The 22,351-nt window shown below is 36.9% G+C and overlaps 1 protein-coding gene across 3 annotated transcripts in view; it reads left to right on the forward strand.

Moving 5' to 3' along the window:
* Window positions 1-22,351, forward strand: part of CWC22 (CWC22 spliceosome associated protein homolog) — a 35,881-nt gene that overhangs the window by 2,576 nt on the left and 10,954 nt on the right. For 2 of the 3 annotated variants that reach the window (XM_064434286.1, XM_064434287.1), the window contains exons 3-19: window positions 690-757; window positions 1,405-1,527; window positions 1,637-1,930; window positions 2,415-2,543; window positions 3,752-3,920; window positions 4,297-4,350; window positions 5,235-5,370; window positions 5,452-5,658; window positions 5,779-5,841; window positions 6,145-6,240; window positions 7,329-7,410; window positions 8,514-8,574; window positions 16,251-16,328; window positions 17,452-17,604; window positions 18,443-18,570; window positions 19,547-19,648; window positions 19,755-19,951. In XM_064434286.1, the coding sequence (XP_064290356.1) occupies window positions 690-757; window positions 1,405-1,527; window positions 1,637-1,930; window positions 2,415-2,543; window positions 3,752-3,920; window positions 4,297-4,350; window positions 5,235-5,370; window positions 5,452-5,658; window positions 5,779-5,841; window positions 6,145-6,240; window positions 7,329-7,410; window positions 8,514-8,574; window positions 16,251-16,328; window positions 17,452-17,604; window positions 18,443-18,570; window positions 19,547-19,648; window positions 19,755-19,951 (2,140 nt within the window). The remainder of the gene's footprint in view (window positions 1-689; window positions 758-1,404; window positions 1,528-1,636; window positions 1,931-2,414; window positions 2,544-3,751; window positions 3,921-4,296; window positions 4,351-5,234; window positions 5,371-5,451; window positions 5,659-5,778; window positions 5,842-6,144; window positions 6,241-7,328; window positions 7,411-8,513; window positions 8,575-16,250; window positions 16,329-17,451; window positions 17,605-18,442; window positions 18,571-19,546; window positions 19,649-19,754; window positions 19,952-22,351) is intronic. The other variant, XM_064434288.1, reaches the window with a different exon arrangement.

The raw sequence follows: 22,351 nt of genomic DNA on the forward strand, positions 1-22,351 counted from the left end.
TCACATAATCCTGCAAATTGCCAAATAAATCAGTGCAACTCAGATGTTTGTAATGTATGAAACTAGGAATGACTCGTGAGCAAATAAATTGTGATTAATAAAGAGGGGAGGAACATAAGGAAAAATTACTCAACAAAGGAAAATTTCTAGGAGAGAGGAAAGACACTCTTTAAGCAAGAAATGGTGGAATTCTGTTTGTGGTATTGTGTGTGGTACAACAAATGAAAATGACACCTGAAAGAAGGAAGCAAAAAAGGCAGACCAGTGGTCTATCTACTCTAGTCTCCAGCAGTAATTAACAGCAGATGCCTTAAAGAGTTTAGGAATAGGGGAAACTTTAAAAGATCTTGCCCATGTACACTCCCACTCTCTACCTGTCTGCAGCTTCCTGAGCCAGATCAAGTGTTTTGGTAACCCTAGTGGATTTTTCTTCAGTGTTTGTTCAGTGCCTTGAACCTGTGGAAGCATTTGGCATCTGCAGCAGCCTGTAGCAGGATGTCCAGCTGTTTAACTGCTTGTTCCTGGAGAACCAGAACCTCTCCTTGTCACACCTGACTGCCATCAGCTTTATTTGATGGCCCTCCTAGTAAAGGAGTGGGAACTGAGGCATGGTATGCTTTGATCTGAAGATAGGTGCTCACAGTCATGTTTGGGCTTGATATTTTTTTTTTCTTTCTCTTTCCTTAAAGCATGGTTCCAGTCATGACAGGAAGGAAAACTACAGTTCCCGACATGAAAGTTTGTCTCCAGAGGACAGGTAAAATGACTGATATTTGTATCCTTCAGTTCTGTATATATACCTCACATAGTGAGTTAGAGAAGTTAAAAAAATCATCAGGTTATGTTTCTTTTATATATTACCATAACTAAGTGGTAAAAACCAAGTGTAGATTTAGTAAAATACTTGAGTGTCAATATAACAGTAATTAAATGGATTTGTTACTAAAACTTAGCATTTATTTAAATTATCATGAGACTTGAAAGTGAAAATTACATGCTAGATTTTTGCTTGAAGTCACATATTGCTGATACCACAGTTATAATTTTTGGGCAAGATTACTTTATGCTGTACAGGCACAAGAAAGTAGAAAAAAATGAATACATGTGTTCCAAGGAATGCAAGCTGCTGAATTTACCATTGATATTTGATGTTATTACTGTTAAACATTTAATTTCAGATTCTAGGAGCTTTCTTTTACAGTGCTTCTTTGATTTTTGATAATTTTTTCCTGATGGCAAATTATTGTTAAAGTAGTCCCTTTTATTGGAGTGACACAAATTTTGAAACTCACATTGCAGAATTGGAACACTTCTGCATTGTTAGATTATATTGCAAGTATATATTAATACCATTGCTTTTCTCAGCCTCTTACTCTAAGTTTTTGTGTCTTGGGTTGCGAGTAGGGATATGGAGCGTGATAGGTCTCGGTCTCCGTCTCCCAGGAAGAGGAGGTACTCTGATGACAGCAGATATGATGAGGAATATTCAAGACAGGAATACTATGATGACAGAACTTCAGATGGAAGGTCTGGAGCCCTTTCTTAATCAGTAATGAAATACTTGCTTTTAAAGAATAAAATGTGAAAGCTTTTCACGTACACTTGGGTGTTTAGTGGGTGTGTTTTTTCCTTTTAGAAGGATGGAAAGGGGGAGAGACAGACACTATGAGAGATGGGAGGACAGAGAATATGATCGACACTATGAGAGATGGGAGGACAGAGAATATGATCGAAGGAAGCAGAGGAGATACTCGTCACCTGACCGCAGGAGCCCAGAGAGGGCGACAGGCCAGAGCTCACTTGCTCAGGATGAGACCACCTCAAAGAAGAAGAAAGAAGAAGTGGATCCAATCCTCACTCGCACAGGTGGTGCATATATTCCACCTGCCAAGCTCAGGATGATGCAAGAGCAAATCACTGATAAAAATAGGTGAGTTGAAAGTTACATAGTAGGTTTTTGCTGCAGGCAAAACAGTTAAGGCATTTTGAGAATGTTGGGAAAGATGGGATCTATTAAGGGTTGTGATCATTGTTTTGAAGGTATATTTTTATCAGAAGAGAGATAAGAGAATCAGATTAAATTGTACCTGCTTCTGCTGCAACGTGGAAATTATAAAGTAAAGCAGGATACTAAATGTAGCTAGGATTTTTTTGGGACATCTTACAAAACAACATACTGGGTTTTACCATATCTGCAGAGAATTACACTTCAGTTTATCATGTTTGTTCAGTGGTTTTCTAGTGGTTGAATGTATAATTGTGAACAACTCTTCACATTTATGCAGTGAATATTTTTAATTTATTTTATTGATTAAATAAAAATGTGAATATATTATTTTATTTATATACATATATAAATTTGCTCAGTGCAACTTCAGATTTATACATTATTAATTTGTGATACTCTGCAATAGCTTGGCATACCAGAGGATGAGTTGGGAAGCCTTGAAGAAGTCGATCAATGGTCTTGTCAATAAAGTGAACGTTTCTAATATAGAAAACATCATCCATGAGCTCCTTCAGGAGAATATTGTTCGGGGAAGGTAAGCCTTAGTATTTTACAATAATTCTTTTGCTTTTCTGGAACATGTACACTCTTCATGTGTATGCTGTTGTGTGTGCTATTAGTAGTGGGGTGTTAGATCTTAGTATTAACCTTAGGCCATATTGTCCTATTTGGAATAGTCCCTTACTTGGGAAAGGGATTGTGTGCTTGGTGGAATAGAAGAGTGCAACAGATGGTGTATATTTCCTTTTCTTAAGGTTTTCCCAATGCATTTTACTTGAATTACTTGTATTTACAGTTGTCATTGTCTATCTATAAAATGGCACCATTCCCCTCAGTTTGTTCTCTACTTCCAAACTTGCACAGAAGTGCATTTAAAAGTAATGACACAAACTTTTACCTGGCTGTCAAGTCCTTTCCTGAGGTTTTAAGTAGATGATGAATAAGAACTGAAACAGAGCATTTTCAGTGGAAGCAAGAAGTAACTAATTTCAAAATGGAAATATTCTATTTTTGTGCACTAGTATGAAGTGGGTTCTAGTCCACTTGTCAGTGCCAAAGTAAGTAGGGATAAGGTCCCTGTGCACTTTGTATTTATCACTCTGTAGGAGTTTTTTTTAGGATTTCAATAGACCACAGGGAAGGTAGATTTGGATATCAGTGTGTACTTTGAAGATTCCACATTTGGAGGTTTGTTTTGTTTTTATGCTCACCCCCATGTAGTTGAGTAATACAGCAAAAGTCAAATTCTGTGTGCTTCTAAGCATTATAAAAAGCAAAATTGAGAGAAAGGGAGGCAAGGCACAGATTCTTCTGAGTCTTACTTGATAATAGATAAAAGAGATCATTTGAATAATAAAAGAACTATTGTCTCATGAATCCTTTGTTTACATTCATTTAGGCTCTAAGTAGTATTTTAAAATCAGACTAAGTTCAGTTAAAAAAGGGATAATTGCAGGATACAAGATGGCTTTTTGCATGCTTAGCATTTCTAAGTGTAGCTCTAATGCAAACAATTTAGTGAAAGGTTAGGTAACAGTTTGTGAACTTTTCAGTTCAGAAAGATTTGTGCAACACATTTTGCAACATTCCAGTTGTGGCACGACAAACCATGGTTTGAAAAAGATGATCTGGTTTCTTCCAGCTATTCCAGCTGCACAATACTATTTCATGTAGTAAATACTGAATAAAAACATTACATGCTTTATCACCAGGAAGGTCTTTAAAACTTGCTTATTTTTCCAGGGGATTGCTGTCTAGATCCATTTTGCAAGCTCAGAGCGCCTCTCCGATTTTTACTCACGTTTATGCAGCTCTGGTGGCAATCATCAATTCAAAGTTCCCAAATATTGGTGAATTGATCCTCAAGAGGCTGATACTGAATTTTCGTAAAGGGTATCGCAGAAATGACAAGGTATGTAAAATATAAAGGAGCAACATGCTGAAATGTGGAATTCTGCAGTGTAACTGTGTCAGGTGTGTTCAAAGGAGCACAGCCAAGACATGGGTCAAGACCAGTCAATGGGACATTTAGTAGTATTAGAGTATCCTGAAAGTTTGAAAACCTATTCTGGATTGATACTGTGATAGTTTGGGGTTTTTTGATTTGGGCAGGGGTGCTTAATTTTTTTTATTTTTGAGTGTACAGTCCTTATTGAGGAAAAACTACCAGTATCCTTAAATAGCTTCATGACTCTAATTTGTTTGTGAGATGCATTAATCTATAGCATGTCTGGGTTAGGAATTTCTTCTTCCATTTGTTAACATTTCCTGGTTTATTTCTTTTGCAGCAACTCTGCCTAACATCTTCAAAATTTGTTGCACATTTGATGAATCAGAATGTGGTATGTTTCTTTGTTTCTACTCAATCCAAACCCTGTATGGCTAATTTTTGGTTTAAGACAGCAGTACCGTAAGTGAAGGTTCTCTGTCTCTTCTGAAAATTGCTGAAAGTGTGAGTGTGGTGCCTGCTTCAAGTTGTTAAGTTCTCTTTATAAAAGATACTGGAAATTGCTTATGCAGTTATCACCACTTATCATTGCACTTAGGCTCCAGAACTTCCCAAGATTTCATGTGTGTGTTTGGGCTAGTATTCAGGCATGTCTTGAGGCAAAACAAGGATCATTTGGGGCTGTCTCACAGATCTTAAACAGAATTTTCTTGCAACATGTTGTGTGTTAGCAGAAGTAGACTCAGTTGCATCTAAATCAACTCCAGTCTACTTGTTCATGTGTCAGAAATCAGGATGCTCTAATTTAAATAATGTCAAGAAGCAGTGTCTCAGGAATGTGTTGGGAATGTTCAGCATTTTGGTAAAGGGGTAATCAATCTGAGATGGAAGATTTGCTTATATGCCTGGTCCTGGAAGATCTTATTTAATTATAGATACAATGCACTTAGAACAGGGTTCTGTAATCCAAGTGCTGATTTATTTGCTTCTTGGAAATGCATTCTGTTAAGTTTTTAATGGCAAAAATTTTTCTTAGCTGGTTTGTTCACTTCAATAGAACAATCACATTCTCTAGAAAATTGGTGTAAATACTGCTGGTAAAACTGGATTTGAAGTTTGACTTCCTTTTAATCGCCTTGCCCCACTACTGCTGCCTTGTGTGTGATTAAACTGCTGTATTGTGGCATCCTGAAAGGCTGTACAAGTCTGTCCAGTAAATGACTCTGGTGATAATGTAATATTCTGCATTCTAATTCTTTGCTAATGCTTTTTCCACAGGCTCACGAGGTTTTATGTTTGGAAATGCTCACTCTGCTGCTCGAAAGGCCTACTGATGACAGTATTGAAGTAGCAATTGGATTTATTAAAGAGAGTGGGCTCAAATTAACAGAAGTTTCTCCTAGAGGTATTAATGGTAAGTACAGTTAGCCAAAACCTATCTTGGCATTGGTATTAGTAAATACCTTTCATGTTTACATTTCTCTCTTTTCCCAAGCAATCTTCGATCGCCTCCGACACATTCTGCACGAATCGAAAATCGATATGCGCGTTCAGTACATGATAGAAGTCATGTTTGCTGTACGGAAGGATGGCTTCAAGGATCATCCCATCATTCCTGAGGGATTAGATCTAGTGGAAGAGGAGGATCAGTTTACTCATATGTTGCCATTGGAAGATGACTACAACCCAGAGGATGTTCTTAGTAAGTTAGAAATGAAAGATAATTCCTTAACTGCATTCCCCAAGAAAATAAATTCAAGATGAAATATTAATAGCTTTCTTCAATTTGTGTTTAAAATAAAGATTCTCTTTTATTCTAAAGATGTTTTCAAGATGGATCCGAACTTTATGGAAAATGAAGAGAAATACAAAATGCTGAAGAAAGGTAGGGATATTTGTGTGTATGCACAGCCATTACCTATGGCATTTGCTTATTCAGCTGTTGCTGCCAACATTTATTTACAGTGGGTGATATTTCTGTTCTATAAAACTCATTCAGTTCACAGACCTTTCCTTAGTGTTTGTGCTACTCAGTGTTGTTGCTTCACCTGTGTTTCCATTCAGTTATATCATTTTGGCTTCTTCCACCTGAGACATCCTTTCACTCTTCAGGGGTGGGATCAAGGGGGTTTTTGTAATGACAGTACTGTGATGTGTGTTCCATTAATCTGGGATACTGCTCTTTCAGAAATTCTTGATGAAGGTGACACCGAATCTGAAGGAGATCAAGAAGCTGGAAGTAGTGAAGAAGATGAAGATGATGATGAAGACGAGGATGAGGATGGTAAGTGTATGACTGGCACCTTACAAGCAATTGATTGAATGTAGATAAACAGGAAAGAGGAGCTCAGCTTCTTAGATGTTTTGCAAAACTGAGATGCCCAAATGTAAGGAGTTTTCCTCTTCAGTTATTCTCAGATCTAAGTGTTTACTAGCAAAGAGTATAAAAGTCTGAAAGAAAGCATTCAGCACATTCAGAAAAGGAAAAGCAACTTAGCCACATTATTGTTGACAGTATCAGTTTGAGATATTGATGATTTCCTTCACAGTATCCTTGGAGAAAAGCCTTGCAAATGTAAAACATGAAAAAGAGCAAAATGAAAACTCTTGCTTAAACTTTTCCATGCTCTATCATATTTTTAAGTCACTTTTAAAATTAGAATGGATTTTCTTACAACTGTATTTACATCCTCCACATCTCACTTGGAGACAATACTTACTCATTTTCAAATAATGTATTCAATTCCCTGGAAAAAACAGTGATGGATAAGCATAACTGAAATTTTTGTGCGACTGCATGAGTAATGGAAAAGCCAGTCAAGTATTGTTCCTGTACAATACCAGGAATGGATTTCCTTACTAGTTTGGTGGAATATTTCATAGCAGAGAGTGGAATAGAATAGCAGAGCTCCCAGGCTCATGAAAAGTATCAACATTCCCATAACTTCTCATTTTTTATGCTTTTACCAAACTTTACAAGGCTGAAGTAGTGAGTATTTTACAAATTGAAGTGTTCCCAGAGCAGTTTGCTTCAGGATGATGCCAAAAATTGATTAATATTTCTTGTCAACATTATTAGCAAACCTAGAGGTTGCAGTGACTAAGAAACATGAAATGTCTTTAAAAGAATTACCCTTTTAAAACTGTCTCTAAATATTTAATTTTGTTACAGATGAAGCAAATACTGATTTTTTTCTTTATCTGTAAAAATAAACATAAAAAAGTACATAAACCTGCAAACAGTCCTAAGTACTTCTAGAAAAATACTGTGCTACAGACTCAGTGAATGGTAAATAGAGCTGTCCTAAAAAATTACTGCGTATGTCTTCCTTAGTGTTTTGCTCTTTACAAACCCATGTTTTTCTCTTCCAGGTCAGAAAGTTACTGTCCATGACAAAACAGAAATTAACCTGGTCTCCTTCCGTCGTACAATTTATCTGGCTATTCAGTCAAGGTAAATATAAATTATACACCTAGGAGTGTAATTCTTTTGAAGTCAGTGAACTGTAATTCTTTCTTTTAAAATTCTGTCTTAATGGGCAATTTAAAAGGAAAAAAAAGTAGGGAAGTGGTCTTTATGGAGCCTGACCTGTCTGTGTAAAGCAGACTGTTTTCCAGATTCTAATTCTAAGTTGAATCTTGTTTATTTTAGAATGTTTGGGTAGTGGACTGGGACTATTGCTGTAATGAGAACTTTCTGAGTAAACAGAAGTCGGTGATCTTCAAATTTTACAGCATCTTGAGAATTTATGAAAAAAATTTGAGTCTCACTTAGATATTCTTGTAGTTTGTCTCCACTTCAGAGATGGAGTTCTTTTGCCATCCGCATTGTTTGGAAAATAAGTATGCAATTACCAGCCCTTGTAGTTATGAACTCCACTTGGAGTTTGTGGCACAAATATTCCAGACCTGCTGGGTGTAGCTTCTGTGTCACCAGGCTGAGAGGAGGGATTGATCCCCTGCAGCCCATAACACTGCAGGTCCGATGCTGCATGATGAGTGCAATGATGTAGTTGTGGTGTTGATCATTAGATGTATGAATTAATGCCATACTGAGGGTATCAAAGGCTCTCACATGTCTCAAAGTTACTGTTCAGTACTTTCTTGCCTTACTCAAACTTGTTCATCTGATGTGTGGGAGCTAAAGGCTTTCAGAGCAGGATTGCAAAGAGGAGACTGTGGTATATATTGCTTTTGGAGCTGGTGTGAAGTGCTTGCATTTCAGCGTCTTTCAAAATGTGCAAAACAAGCTCCCACGTTTCTGTTTTATTAAGTTTTGTAAGATGATGTGATAGTAATAATGACTTGGATCATCTTGTTTTCAGATTTCCTGCAAATGTAATCATTTTGGATTAATTTTCAGATAGAAACTCATGAAATACAAAATGTTTATTAAAAAAACCACAACAGCAATAAAGTTTTAGCAAATCAAACAGCTGACATGCTTTACTTCAAAACATTTGAGGATTTAGCACCAATGATGATTCTTAATGTACTTTAGGAATGTTTTTAGCATAGCATATATTGCACAGATAATAAGTGTTTTTTTCTATTCAGCTTAGACTTTGAAGAATGTGCTCACAAACTGCTGAAGATGGACTTCCCTGAAAGTCAGACTGTAAGCCTTTACTCTTACTCTTCTTGTTACTAACATAAAGATACAGTACTATTGTAGTATCTAAAAACCTTGCTCACATTCCACGACCTTTGGTATAGCAGGCAGATGAATGAGAGTCATTCCTTACAGCTGTTGTTCCTCAAAATTTATTTCACAACCTTTAGAGCAAATAGACTGACACACATTTCATAAGCAATTTGTCTTAAGCATGTGCTCCTTTCTGTCAAGCAGCACAAATGTCTGCTCATAGTCTTTTGAAAAGATCTGTTGTTTGGACTGGTGAAAGTTCTGTCCTATGACAAGAATACAGCACCATGACAGGGTTCTGTCTCTGAAAGGACTCTGGGTTGAAGGTAATATTTGCAGGGAGCTGAAGACTTTGTCAGTGGGGCTTGAAATTTAGCACAGTGCTATGAGTGTGTTGTTTTGGTGCTTTCACAGTAAGTGAGTAAACAGCATATTGAATTAAAGCAGTTTTGAATGATTGCTTTGAATGATTTTGGAGATCGTGAGACTAAAGTCGTTTTGTCCTCAGACTCTCTAAGATCAATGCAATTGCTGTGTTTTCAAATAATGGAAACTGTTCTTCATCCAGTACTTCTGTTCAATACTGGTAGAATGTAAATACACATCTAATTTTCCAAGCAGCTTTTCAGACAGCTGTAAGCTGTTATCATAGGAGTTGCACTTGGGTGAGCATTTTAACTTCTTGTGGCTTTAATTATGAGTTTTATTTGAAACTGTGTGTGTAATAAGTAACTTTAGTATAATAATAACTAGTAAAGGGAGATCTGGGCTACACTTAGGTATTCTTTGAGAACTTTTTTGCCTATAATTTTTACAATTCTTGTACTGTTGCTTGTTTCTAAGCAATTTACATAGAAGTAAACTAAGAACCGAGATTGTGAATTTTTTAATCTAGTTCTCTGATTCTGTACATGAAATGCAATATTAAGCATGCATAAGATTGTAATTCTCAGTGAAGTATACATAACCTGAAGAACTCTAAAGAGAAAAAAATCCTGTTGCCCAGCAAATCAATTCAGCTATAAAAAATAGACAAACAATCTAGAATATATGTACTAGGCCATACAACACAGTTACAGTGCATAAGACTACTTGCTTGTAGTGAGAACTACTTAACTCTTAGGATTTAACACCATGGCAGTCTCTGTCAGCTTCTAACTTCTGTGGGCAAAAGCTGCTCAGAAGAAATAAGGGAAGGAAAAAGAAAAACCCAACAATTAGTATCAACCTACAATTCAGTACTTGTAGGAATCACTACAATTCAAGATTCAAAACTGTTGTAAAACTGTCCTCTTACCACATGGGGCTTCTACTTTGTAGAGGCTTCTATTGATTTCTTTTTTCCTTAAGACTCCTAACTACCGTTCACCTCGTTTAATTAAAGATATGAGAGTTTTGACTTGCTCATTGTATAGAATTAAGCTCCTTTATGGGGATAAAAATCTTAAAGAAGAAAGACACTTCCTGATCATTGTGAGAGCAGAAGGAATAAGAAGATGTAGGCAGTAAAATTATTCAGGGGTTTCTAGGACTTCAGTCTGTACATGTGGATAAAAAAAAATTGAATACATTCAGCAGGAAATTTGTTTAAATTAGCTGTCAGTTTTTAAGCTAGAAAAATCACCTTTTATTCATTCAAGCTACTGTCTTCAGACTGAAGCCTTTATTGAATTAATTCCCTCTACCTTTATTAAAAAACAAGCTATTATTGAGTTTGCAGATGACACCAAGTTGGGCAGGAGCATTGATCTGCAGGAGAGCAGGAAGGCAGAGGGGTCTGGACAGGCTGAGGCCATTGGTGTGATGTTCAGTGAGGCAGGGTGTTGAGTCCTGCCCTTGAGTCACAACAGCCCAGGCAGAGCCACAGGCTGGGGCAGAGTGGCTGGAAAACTGCCCAGCAGCAGGAAGGAGCCTGGAGGTGCTGGGCAGCAGATGAACATGATCCAGCAGTGCCCAGGTGATCAAGAAGGCCAGTGGCATGCTGGCCTGGATCAGGAATAGCGTGGCCAGCAGGACAGGGGCAGTGACCATCCCTCTGTACTGGGGACTGAGGCCACACCTGGAGTGCTGTGTGTGGCTGAGGGAGCTGGGCTGCTTCAGTCTGGAGAAGAGGTGGCTCAAAGGGGACCTTATCACTCTACAAGTACCCAAAAGGAGGGTGTAGCCAGCAGGGTTGGTCATTTCTCACAGATAACAAGTGACAGCACCAGAGGAAATGGCATCAAGTTGCACCAGGTGAGGTTTAAATTAAATACTAGGAACAGTTTCTTGACTGAAAGGGTGGTCAGTCTTTGAAGCAGGTTGCCCGGAGAAGTGGTGGAATCGGCATCCCTGGAAGTGTTCAAAAGACATGTGGGTATGGTTTAGTGGTGAACACAGTGGCATTGGGTTTATGGTTGGACTTGATCTTAGAGGTATTTTCAACCTTCATAATTCTCTACAACTATTATTTTAGCCATAAAGCACTTCTTGCTTTTTTGGTCTGCTTTACTGAAAGCTCCAGCAATCTGCATTTCAGGATGTTGCATCTTATTTCTTCACACTTTCTGATTCAAAGCTTTAAACAGTCTTGAGAAATTCCTGAAATGTTTGCTGAACTCTTGGGTGAACCTGCAAACTTTGTTTATGCTTATTCTCTGTTCCAACTCCTACTATGAATGGCAGTCTTCATGAGAAGCAGGAACTAGAGCATTTAGCTGAAGTATTCTTTAAAAATCAGGTGTAATTTAAGATTTTCATTGCAAAATTTTTATTCAAATCAAATCTGATTTTACAGTAACAGTCTGCTTTTCTTCTGAAAGGCTTCACTTAATAAAGCAATATGTATTAAATTTTGTCATAAAGACTGTTTTCCACAAGCTTTGAGTAGTACATTGTCAATTACATACAATCAAAAAACTAATCAGAATATCTGAAACCTAAAGACAGATGCATACAACAGGTTTGAGACTAGTACAGTCTTAATGACCATCTTTCTGGGTAACTCTTCCAGAAATCTTCATGTGTAGAAACTTCTGGTGTGATTATCAGGGTTGAGTTTAGAAATACATTAGCACTTTTTACCAGTGGTCAAAGTATCAGAGCATCGTGTCGCATTAATTTCTGTGCAACACAAGTTGTTTGTCTGTTTAATACCAGTAATGGATCTATCACCCAGCTCTGACTCATAGAAAGAGGATTAAGGTTCAGATGGATAATCTGTGGACTGGAACATAATACTGCTTTTTGGCATTGCAGTTTAGGACCAGCTGCTGAGGAGTCACAGCAGTCCTGTGATTTTTTTTTTTTTTTTGAGGGAAAACATTTAAAGTGTTATTTCATTTCTAAGTAAATTTACTAGGAGTGGGTTTGCTTTTATTCATGTTATTTAGACCCAGCTGAAGCCCACAGATCAAAAGTGAAATAGCTTTGCTGTCTGTACTTCAGTCTGTGCAAAGCTGTTCTAAACAAGCCTTGCAATTGCTTCTTTGAGCATATGTTCAGTCTTGGCAGAGCTCACTGTTTTACTTTTTTAAAAAATACTGTTATTATCTCTGTTAAAGCTGTGTTAATCCCATGTATTACCAAAGAAGAAAATTTAAATAAATGAAAACTGTAGTTAGAGGAGTGTGGTATTACCGGTTGTTCTGGCTTCTGAACTGTGAGGAAAAGCAAGCAAACAAGCCTGGCTGAAGTGCAGACAACTAAAAATAATTAAATCGACCATACATTGTTCTTACTCTGTGAAAATGTGCCTAAAGTGGATTGGCTTTTAGGCTTTTCTTCTTTCTTGGTTTCTGATAAGAACTAAACTTGTATAAAGAAATGTATAAATTAAATTAGAGCCTCTTCCAACACTGTGCATATTCCAGATAAAGGTAATGCGTCACCAGATTTTATTTTTTTTTTACTTGAAATGAAAAAAATTCTTGCAGGCACAGCCTTCTTGAAAGAATTATGCATGCATCTGACACATCTCCATTTTTACGGGGTGGTGTCACTTACTCAAAGCAGTCCTAGTTGGTGGTGTGGGAGTGTCAGAGTCTCGTGTTATTTATGCCTTGAGTCTTGAAGATAACACAAGTACTTAGGTTGGCTTGATGTTTTCACTTTGAGTGAAAATATAGTTCAGGAAACTGATGTAGAGCAGGATGGTCTAAGGCTGATAATTACATTTTGGTCTAATTGATGATTTCTTAGATACATTAATTTCTTCTCTAATTGGAGGGCATTGCAGCTGGTAGGTTTAGCAACTGCACCATGATTAGTTAATTAGTTCACAGCCTTGCTACTGGCTGTAAAAGATAATCATCCTCAAGTAGCTTTCCTGTCTTTTGATGTTGGCCTGAGGAGCAGGATCATTCTAAATTTCCATGATTTGTCAATTTAAAAAAATTATCACGTGCACATACCATGTTGTGGTATTTGTTGATGTCTGCAAAGTGAAGGTACAGAACCCGTACGGAATTAGGCTGTTGTGTTACTGATAGCAGGCATTAGAATTCTGCCTAGATTTTGGTCTTCCACAGATTTGTGTAGGCATTTAACCTAAGGAGGTGGAATTGCTCAGTGAAATCACTTAAAGTGAAGTTTTGCATGTGCAGCCTTCAGGCAGTAGGAAAGAGATACTCGGGGACTTCTATGTATTGTTCCATTTTTGTGTGTTGCAGACTGTGTAGCAGCATGATTTAAAATATGTCCGTCCTTATATCCAGTTAATGATTCCAGTGTAAAATATTAACTCTGATTTACACAAGATTTGTGATAACCATATTCAGTTTTAAGCATATGTTGCTCTAAACAGAAAAGTGATTGAGCAAAAAAAGGGGACAAAAGCTGAGGAAGACCATTAGCAGAGCACAGGACAGACATGGAGACTTTGTAGTAGCTGCTAAAATCACTGCACATAGCTTGACAAGAAGCTGCCTGCTGCTGAAACACCTTCCGTGGCTTTGTCAGCTTTGGCTCTAAGTGGTAACTTGACAAATTAAGAAGAGAAAGCAGAGATGCTGGGAAAAGTAGGCTGTGTGATGGTTACACCCATTAAAATATGCAGCAGTAAGGAAAGCTTTAAGGTAGTCAGTGGGAGTAAAATAGGCATCAGTGAATTAAACAAGAAAAAAGAAGTGTGGCATCTGTAAAAGCAGTGAAAATACATGAAATGCAAGGCACTCGTTTCACATAATTCCAATTTCACATTGATTTAAATGAACCTGAGGCCTGCACTAGGTTTGCTCCTGGCAAACCAATTCCTTTAGTTCCGTGAAGAAACTTCTAGAAATGAAGTGTTGACATTGAAAATGTTATATTTTAAGAATAGCTTACAGGGTGGGGATGTCTCATGATGGCTTCAGCTTGTGTATGCAATGGATGGAACAGAGCTGTGGGCTGGCAGGGGAAGGGGGAAATGGCATCACTTGCAGCCATGGAGGGCAGAAGTGACCTCCACGTGGAGGCAGCCTGGGGGTCAGCTCTGAAACTGGAGTCTTGGCTGAATGCAAATCTTACAGAAATTGCAAAAAATGGTGAGAAGGAGCAGGGGGAGTACTTACTACTGTGATCAGAAGGGGATAAGTTACTTTAGCACTTCTACCTGCCGTGAACACAGCCCTTGTGTGAAGCTGAGAGAAGATAGATTGGGCAGGTTTTGCTTGTGTTTTAAAATTGTAAAACCAGGAGAAAAAAACAAAACAAGTCTGATTTTTCTGTCTTTTCCTTTAGCATCTTTGAATGTATGATGGTACGTGCCATGTTAGGTTGAGTCACAGTTCATCTAAACTGTTATTCTGTTTGGGTAAGAGCAGGTAGAGACTGCTCAGGGAGAACTGTGAGAAATGTGCTGCATTTAGAAGGAGCTTTCTCCTTGTCTTTTGTCTTAGCAGTTTTGGGAAGTGCTGTTGTTGTCTGTGATACAATAATAAATTCAAGATCCTCACAAAAGATGATTCACCATCTGTATGAGATGGATATTTTGAAGTGTTTTACTTCATGATTGGATAGCTATGTATGCTTTCTTAACTAAGCTGAGTAGTTAGTTATTGAGCGATGTATGAAAATAGTTAAACAACACAATATAAAAATTGCCTGTAAAATTGGGGAACAAATTATTTGTGGTCTTCAAAACAAGTGATGGGCTAAATAACAGGCTCTTCATGCCATAAACATCATTGGGAGTACAGATACTAGTTCACTAACTTTTGAAGCTGTAAATTAAGCTAGAATGGCCATCTGAGCTGGTTGCATCTCTCAAAAAGTAATTAAATAATTGTAAAGTTTGTTAATTTTAAATCTGAAAGACAGTTACTCTAGACCTAACCTCAAATTGTTTGGATAACACCAGCAAGAATATCTTTATGGGCAAACCTTATATTTGTGCATGTGGTTATTCAAGATACCCTCCTAGAAATCATTGTAATATTTAATTAAAATGTTAAAATATTTAATTACTGTAAACCACAGGGGATACCAAGGCTATAATTGCATTTCAAATGAGGAAGAAAAGTGATTTGTTTTTCAAGTCTTCCTGACATTATTAACAGTGGCATCAGCACTTTACCCTTTTTATTGTTAAAAACTGATTAACTGCAGCATTACTGTAAAATGGGATAATATAAAAAGTTAATATGCATTTTAATACATCACATTAACACTGTGCGACAGTGTTAAAAGGAATGCCTCTAAACACATCTGTAAGTTTATTTGATACATTACTACCTTGTTATTTGGAGGAGTGGTTTCTTTTCTTGTTCAGCATGGTTGGCTTTTTATTTGTTTTGAGCTTTTCTGATGGGCAAAAATGTTCCTTCTGAATACTTGCTTGGAAGAATGACACAAGTGGGAGAACATGAAATCCAGTATGAAATCATCCGGTAGTTTTTATAGGAATGTTACTATTAGTTTAAAGAGAAGTTGAACTAATAATGAAAGATACATGACTGACAGCCAGAAACCTATTTGGGTGTGTCATAAATTGGATCACACTAGGGAATTGGTCTTAGGAGAAAACAGTAATAAAAAAGTGAATGGGCAAAAACTGCAGGGCTATTTTAAGCATTGTGTAACTTCATGGCTTTTAATTTGTATAAAAACATTTGCTCACTTGCCTTAATTAATGTTGCCAAATGTACCCTAAACCAATTCACAGCTGCATTACAAGCTGTGTCTCAGGCAGAATGTCAAGGGAATAAGTTTGGAATATTTCTGATTTTGGAAATAACTGCTAAGAAAGGCATGTTGTGTTTCCAAATGGTTTGTCTGTAAGCCATTTTAACACTTGGAAGTTTAAAAGAATTTTTATTTTCTGTAAATGCAGGGATTGGCACTATTTCAAACAAACAAAAAGAAACCCTATGAAGAATATCACAAAAAGAAGCAACTGACAAACAAAAACAAAACCACGAAGAAAGCCCTCAAAACCTTCACTTTGTGCATTGTGTTAACACATAAATCTTAGTTTAGGCAGGAGAGGAAATCTGAAGAGCAAAAGTTCATATTTACGTCTCAGAGAAATTCAGAAAACTACTGGTGTTGCCAATGAAGTTTGATGTAAATACTCTTTTCAAAGCTCACATCTATATAAGGCTTCCTTCAGTTGCTTGGTATGTACTGATAGGTTTTTTTGCTGCTACAGTGAATTTACCTGGAGAAATTTTCTTTTTTTCATAACCCAGAAAGAACTCTGCAATATGATACTTGACTGCTGTGCTCAGCAAAGAACGTATGAGAAATTCTTTGGGTTACTGGCAGGGGTGAGTTCTGTTTCAGATTTTGTACTTTATGATCAAAAATAGAGTGAAACAATTAAATTTTCTGTGTGTCAAACTTAAGTTTTAATGGATAAATAAAACAAATAGTCTTTTTATCATTCTGAAAATGCTTATGTTAGTTGATTGTTTTAGTGGATTGAATTAGCACTTTGATTGTAAAAAGCATAGTAAATGCCAAATGAGAGAATTCACTTTCTTTTTATGTTGTTCCTTATTTTTCCTCCCTTTTTTCTCATTGTGGTAGAACAATAAATCATGGCAAAGAAATGGTAAAAAAACATAATAGTATTATGAGTTACCAGAAAATAGCCTTTTTACAGTGCTGAAGAGTAATCTTGGAGACTCTTGTAATTTACCACCTTGTTCAAAGCTGCTTAGCAGGTTTAATTTAGAGCACAAGATTGAATACTTACTGTCCTGGGCTTGGGGTGTTTTGTTTGCTCTTCAATAACCAGCTAACTCTCTGGTTTTGTGTAACTAACTGCTTTTAGCTGCAGTTATTTCTTACTTAAGGTTTCCCTGTCAATAATATTGACATGTCTGAAGAGTTAAGGTGAAGTACTTGTCTTCTCAAGGGAGCAAGCTGTGCTGAAAGGGAATGTTTCTTTCCATTTCTATTTTTCATCCATTATTCCAGGAAATCCTTTTGCTGACAGTCAGTTACAAAGCAGTAACCGTATGAATCTGCATGATCAGATGAATATAAATGTTGATTTCTATATTCTCTGAAATGTTTATGTCCAAAATGTCTTACTCCTGCTTCCTGCTGCCTCTCTAAATTGAAATAGTCATTTAGTGATGAAAAAACTTTGGGTTGTATCAGGTGAAAATACTTGATGTATAAAAGTCAAGCAAAATGCTGGATAATTTGCTGTAGTTCAGAATTGATAATTACTGCTTTGCAATGCAAATGAGTTTCTTACCTTGGCAAACTGCTTGAAGCTATAAAATATATCCATTTGAGTATTTGCTCTAATTCCAAGGGTTATTTAAAACAGAAGTCTTGCAGTAAATATTTACACCATTAGGTCACTTAGTTGTAGGTTATTTGCATGTTTAGTGTTTTGTTTAAAGTGGTGGTTTAAATGTTACCATGTTGTCTCAGCGTTTCTGCATGCTAAAGAAAGAATATATGGAGTCCTTTGAAGCCATTTTCAAGGAGCAGTACGACACCATTCATCGTCTGGAAACGAACAAACTGAGGAATGTGGCCAAGATGTTTGCTCATCTCCTGTACACTGATTCGATTCCCTGGAGTGTAAGTTAAAACAAAAAGCCATTGTGCTTGAGCTCCAGTACTCCACAGAAACATACAGTACATTAATTCTCATTAATTCTAGTATTATTCTACAGTTTGTAATGACTTGTGGCAAACTGGATTATCTTAAGTAACTTCACAGACACTGTTGAAGAATTCTGGTTTGTTCCATCTCCTTTTTTCCCCCTCTTGTGTGTCATCATCTTCTCTCCCCATTTTTCGGTAGTTGATTTAAGCTATTATTTTAGGGAGTTGAGCTGGAATTGGTTGATTAAAAAGCACTTCTTTTGGAAAAGAGTTTTGAGCTTCTAAATTTTGATAAATTAGAAATTGTATTGAATTATAAGACAGTTAAAAATACTGTCATTTTATTATTTAAATACCTAATAAATAAAAGCAGTCTCACATTTTGATATATATTATTATATAGCATTAAAAATGAAGAAATAAATATCAAGGTAACTTCTCATATTGTTTTGTTCTTGTTTCATAGCCTAGTCTGTCATTCTTCAAGCAGAAATAAATCAGTCCAAATATTTTACCTCTCCTGTATTTAAGTCCCAAATCTCTTATACTTGTCAGAAGTTCACGCATCTGATTTTGTCTCATGGAGCTTTCCTAAATAAAAAAAAATCCTTAAAGAATTACTAACATAAATATGATCAGCAGTTTCTCCCATGTGATAGAAAAGAATTTTTGAGAAAGACAGTCTTGACTAGAATTTATGAACCTTGGGGAAAAAATATCAGTCTTTATTAGTTATTTCAGGAGGACAAAAGTTTCTAAGATAAGAAAAGAATTTACATTAAAACTTTAATGCTTTTCTGAATATTTTCAGGTCCTTGAATGTATAATACTGAGTGAAGAAACTACCACATCCTCCAGTAGAATTTTTGTCAAAATATTCTTTCAGGAACTCAGTGAATATATGGGACTTCCAAATTTAAATGCAAGATTAAAAGATGTGTAAGTTGAAATTTTATTTTCAAAACTGTAAATTTAATTAGGTTCTTTATCTGAAAACATACAGCTAAGAACTCTGTGTTCAGGTTCAAGTGAGACTGCCCTTCTGTAACTGCAGTACTTCAAGAATAAGTTCATATATAGATTTAGTCATTGCAAGGAGTCACTTTTGAAGCTGAGTGCATTGCTGTCATTTTGGGTTCAAGTACGTGCATGACTCTTTGCAAGATGTATCTGTTCCCCCTCCGCCCCCCAGTGACACTCAGCTACTGTAACAATTTCCAAGTGTGAGTTTATTTTTATGTATTGTCAGCTGTATAGCTGCATAATAAATGTTACTGGGGCTTCTCTTTCTGGCAAAACTGAGGAAAAAACACACAACTATTAGTAACAGTTTCTCTAGGATTACTTACTAATCCTTAAATGTAGTATACCTAACATTCTTTTAAATCTGTATGAGATTTAATGCGCTACATTCTGACAATGTTACTTGCAGTTGCTTGAGCTACTTCCTCTAAGTTGGGATTTCTTCTGTGTATGGTGAAGAATTTGGTAGATGCTTTAGTTCATGAAAATTTAATTTGAAACTATCCCTAAGGCCTTATATGAGGGGATTTCAGCATGGATCCCTAATTTTTGTGCTTCTTGGTCAGCACCTGTTATGCTTTGCTATCCCAGGCTGCTGCAGTTCCACAGGTCACTTCAGGGCTTCACAAAGTTGGGGTTTCTGTTGTCATTATCTGTCATTATGTATGAGGCTCTCCTGTGTGTGAAGTTTATGTTGTCATGAAAGAGCAAGTTTTTAAATAGCATTTGATTAGATGCATCACAGGTACAAACAATGAAAGTGTTGAAAAATGCACAAACAGAAAACTTTTGCTTTCTTGTGGAGATTCATACAGTTTATTTTTCAGTTTCTTTATGTCAGTGGGAGTGCTGAGCTGGCATGGTGTTTGATATAGATGTTTGTTTTCATCAGGACACTGCAGCCTTTCTTTGAGGGATTATTGCCTCGGGATAACCCAAGAAACACTCGCTTTGCCATCAATTTCTTCACTTCTATTGGCCTTGGAGGACTAACGTGAGAAACACTTTTCTCATTAAATATTTACCTTCATCTTCCCTCTCCCCCATGAACAAAAAGATAAAATTGAAGAACAATTTTTTCTTTTCTTTTTGCTAATTAGGGATGAATTACGGGAACATCTTAAAAATGCACCAAAGTTGATCATGACACAGAAGCAAAATGTTGAGTCATCAGATTCCTCCTCATCTTCAGACTCAGACTCTTCCTCAGATTCTGATTCTGACAGCAGCAGTAGTAGCTCAGAGTCATCGAGCAGCAGTGACTCCTCATCTAGCAGTGACAGCAGCAGTGACTCAGGTATTTCAACACCAGCAGTACAACTATTTTCTTTTCTTTTCTTTCTTTCTCAGATATGTTTATTGTTCATCCTGTGTATACTTCTTTTGAGGAAAATGTGGCTATAGACAGTGGTCATTTCTCTGTTTTAAAAACTAATCTTTTTTTTAACTTTATGTTTTAAAATATTGAATATTTTCCGAGGAAATTTATTTTTGAATTTGTACTCAGAAAGACAGAGTTCCATTTTTAGAGACTTAAATATATGGAATCATTCGTTTGTAGATTACTTTTTTCACACAATTGATATCTGTTGCACTCTACTATGACTTCTGTTTATTGGAGGATTGAGGGATTAGAGTCATTCCCAATATTTTCTCTGCGTTTACTGGTGAACTGTAGAGACTCATGTCTACATCTCTTTTTTTCTTGGCTTAATTAAGTGAGCTTGATACTTCTTGTGTCTTTCCCTGGAAATATGTGCTTCTTCCTTCTTTCCTCCAGAAGCCAGTCCTTCAGTTCTAGCAATGTGTTTAAATATTGTTCTCCATCTGAGTCCCTATTTCTAATTCCTCTGCTTCAGGAAAAGACGGTGTGGCAATATAGGGGAAGTTCTTGTCTGTAGAGGAATTTCCAAGGAAGCTTTTTCTTATAATTTATTTTGTATTTTCATGCATTATAATTAGCGTTTAGTGTCTTATACTGTTGTGCTGATGTAGAAACTTCTATTAGACATGAACTGTCATAAACATTGCTTAGTCTTTAAAGTAGTTGCTATTATGAGTGAGTTTGTGCAGTCTCCCCCAGTATATATAGCAGGAGCAGATGATAGCACAGCATGACTTCCTGTAGCACAGAAGTTTGCTGATTCAAAGTTAATTTGATTTATTACATGTCTTTGAAATGAAAATGACGAATAGAATAAAAGCAGTGTGAACTGCTCCTGCTTTGGAAATGCAGTTCTGCTCTCCAGCACAATCTCCTGTCCAAGGTGGAGCTGTGTGTCACGGCTAACAGCATTAGTGACGACAGCACGGGAGGAGGGCGCAGCCAAACAGGGTCAGAGGAGGCACTGCTTCAGCACAGAGCCAGATGGTCCTGCAGGGACAGCTGCAGCTCTGCTGAGCTGCTTGATAGCAACCAGAGGGGTCAATCCTTAGTGACAAACCAAGTCTGCAGTCTGGGACTAGGAACGGGGTTTTTCAAAGTTTAGGACCTTCTGTTTTACTACTTGCCTTTTCTCCATTGAGGAACACGTTCGTTAAAATTCACATCTTGATACCTTTGCAGCCTGCTTACACTTTTCAGTTCCTTGTGTACCGTAATACAGTGGTCAGAACACTAATTGGAGACAACAGTAAGCTTTAATGGTTAACTGAGTTGAGGTTCCATTAGTGATTGTACCTCTAAAGTCTTCCTGTGTTGGCAGCTTTTTAAATCTATAAAATTACTTGGAAGACTTATGAGGCATTTTTCAGAGGAATGTGTGGCAGTATTTCAGTCTTGGTGCAGTGCATGAAAAAAAAATAGAAAACCTGCTGATCAGAAGTTGAGCTAAATTAGAGATTACTGTCGTACTGCCTGTTAATGCTTGGAACTTCATCACCTTGCTCAGCTCAGCACTGCCCTGGGGAGGTAGTTCTAAAACAGGTCCAGCAGAGGATAAAATACATCTGCCATCAAAGCAGCTGGTTCTTTTCTGTTTTCTCAGGTCTTTTCCTATGTACTGGTGGATGTAAAATAGTATGGAAAACACTGCTTAAAAAACCATAATGGATTAAAATGTATCTGAATTGATCCATCATTGCATTTTAACAGAATGTCAGCAAGCCTTAGTTCAGACACGAGCCTAGACAATTCAGATAATGCATGTACTAATAAATCAGTTCATGGCTGTGATATTTTCAAGAGGTGATGAGAAGCAGCTGATGTGATTCTATAGTTCATGCACTAAGGTGAATGGTTACTGTAAATGGCTGTTAGTGCCAAATACTGTCGAGTGGAAGTTAGTTTTAGTCTTGTTGACAAAGCTATCACTATTCCTCCTGAAAAATGAGCCTGAAGGCCATTGTTATAGTGCTGCAATACCATTATCTCAAGCCATTTCATCCTACCTCTTTTTCCTCGTGGGATAGTGTTGGAGATTTTAGCTCATCTGCTGTTTTTCATCTCCATTGACTGATAAGCTTTTCCAGGAAAAGTAAATGATTTTGAGACTGGATAGTCTGGGAAAGGTCATCTTCCTAGAAACAAAGATTATTTGTGAGGGTGCTTTGGTGTATGATTTTACAGCCTATGCCTGGTCCTTGGGTACAAGTCAGCAAGAGGGTGATGACAGGTAGAAATGTTCAAAAGACAGGCATCACATGCAGATAGCAAAGGGATAAAAATCAGGAGTTCATTATTTTGGACCCTTTGTCC

Source organism: Passer domesticus, chromosome 10 (assembly GCF_036417665.1).
Source record: "Passer domesticus isolate bPasDom1 chromosome 10, bPasDom1.hap1, whole genome shotgun sequence".
NCBI lineage: Eukaryota > Metazoa > Chordata > Aves > Passeriformes > Passeridae > Passer > Passer domesticus.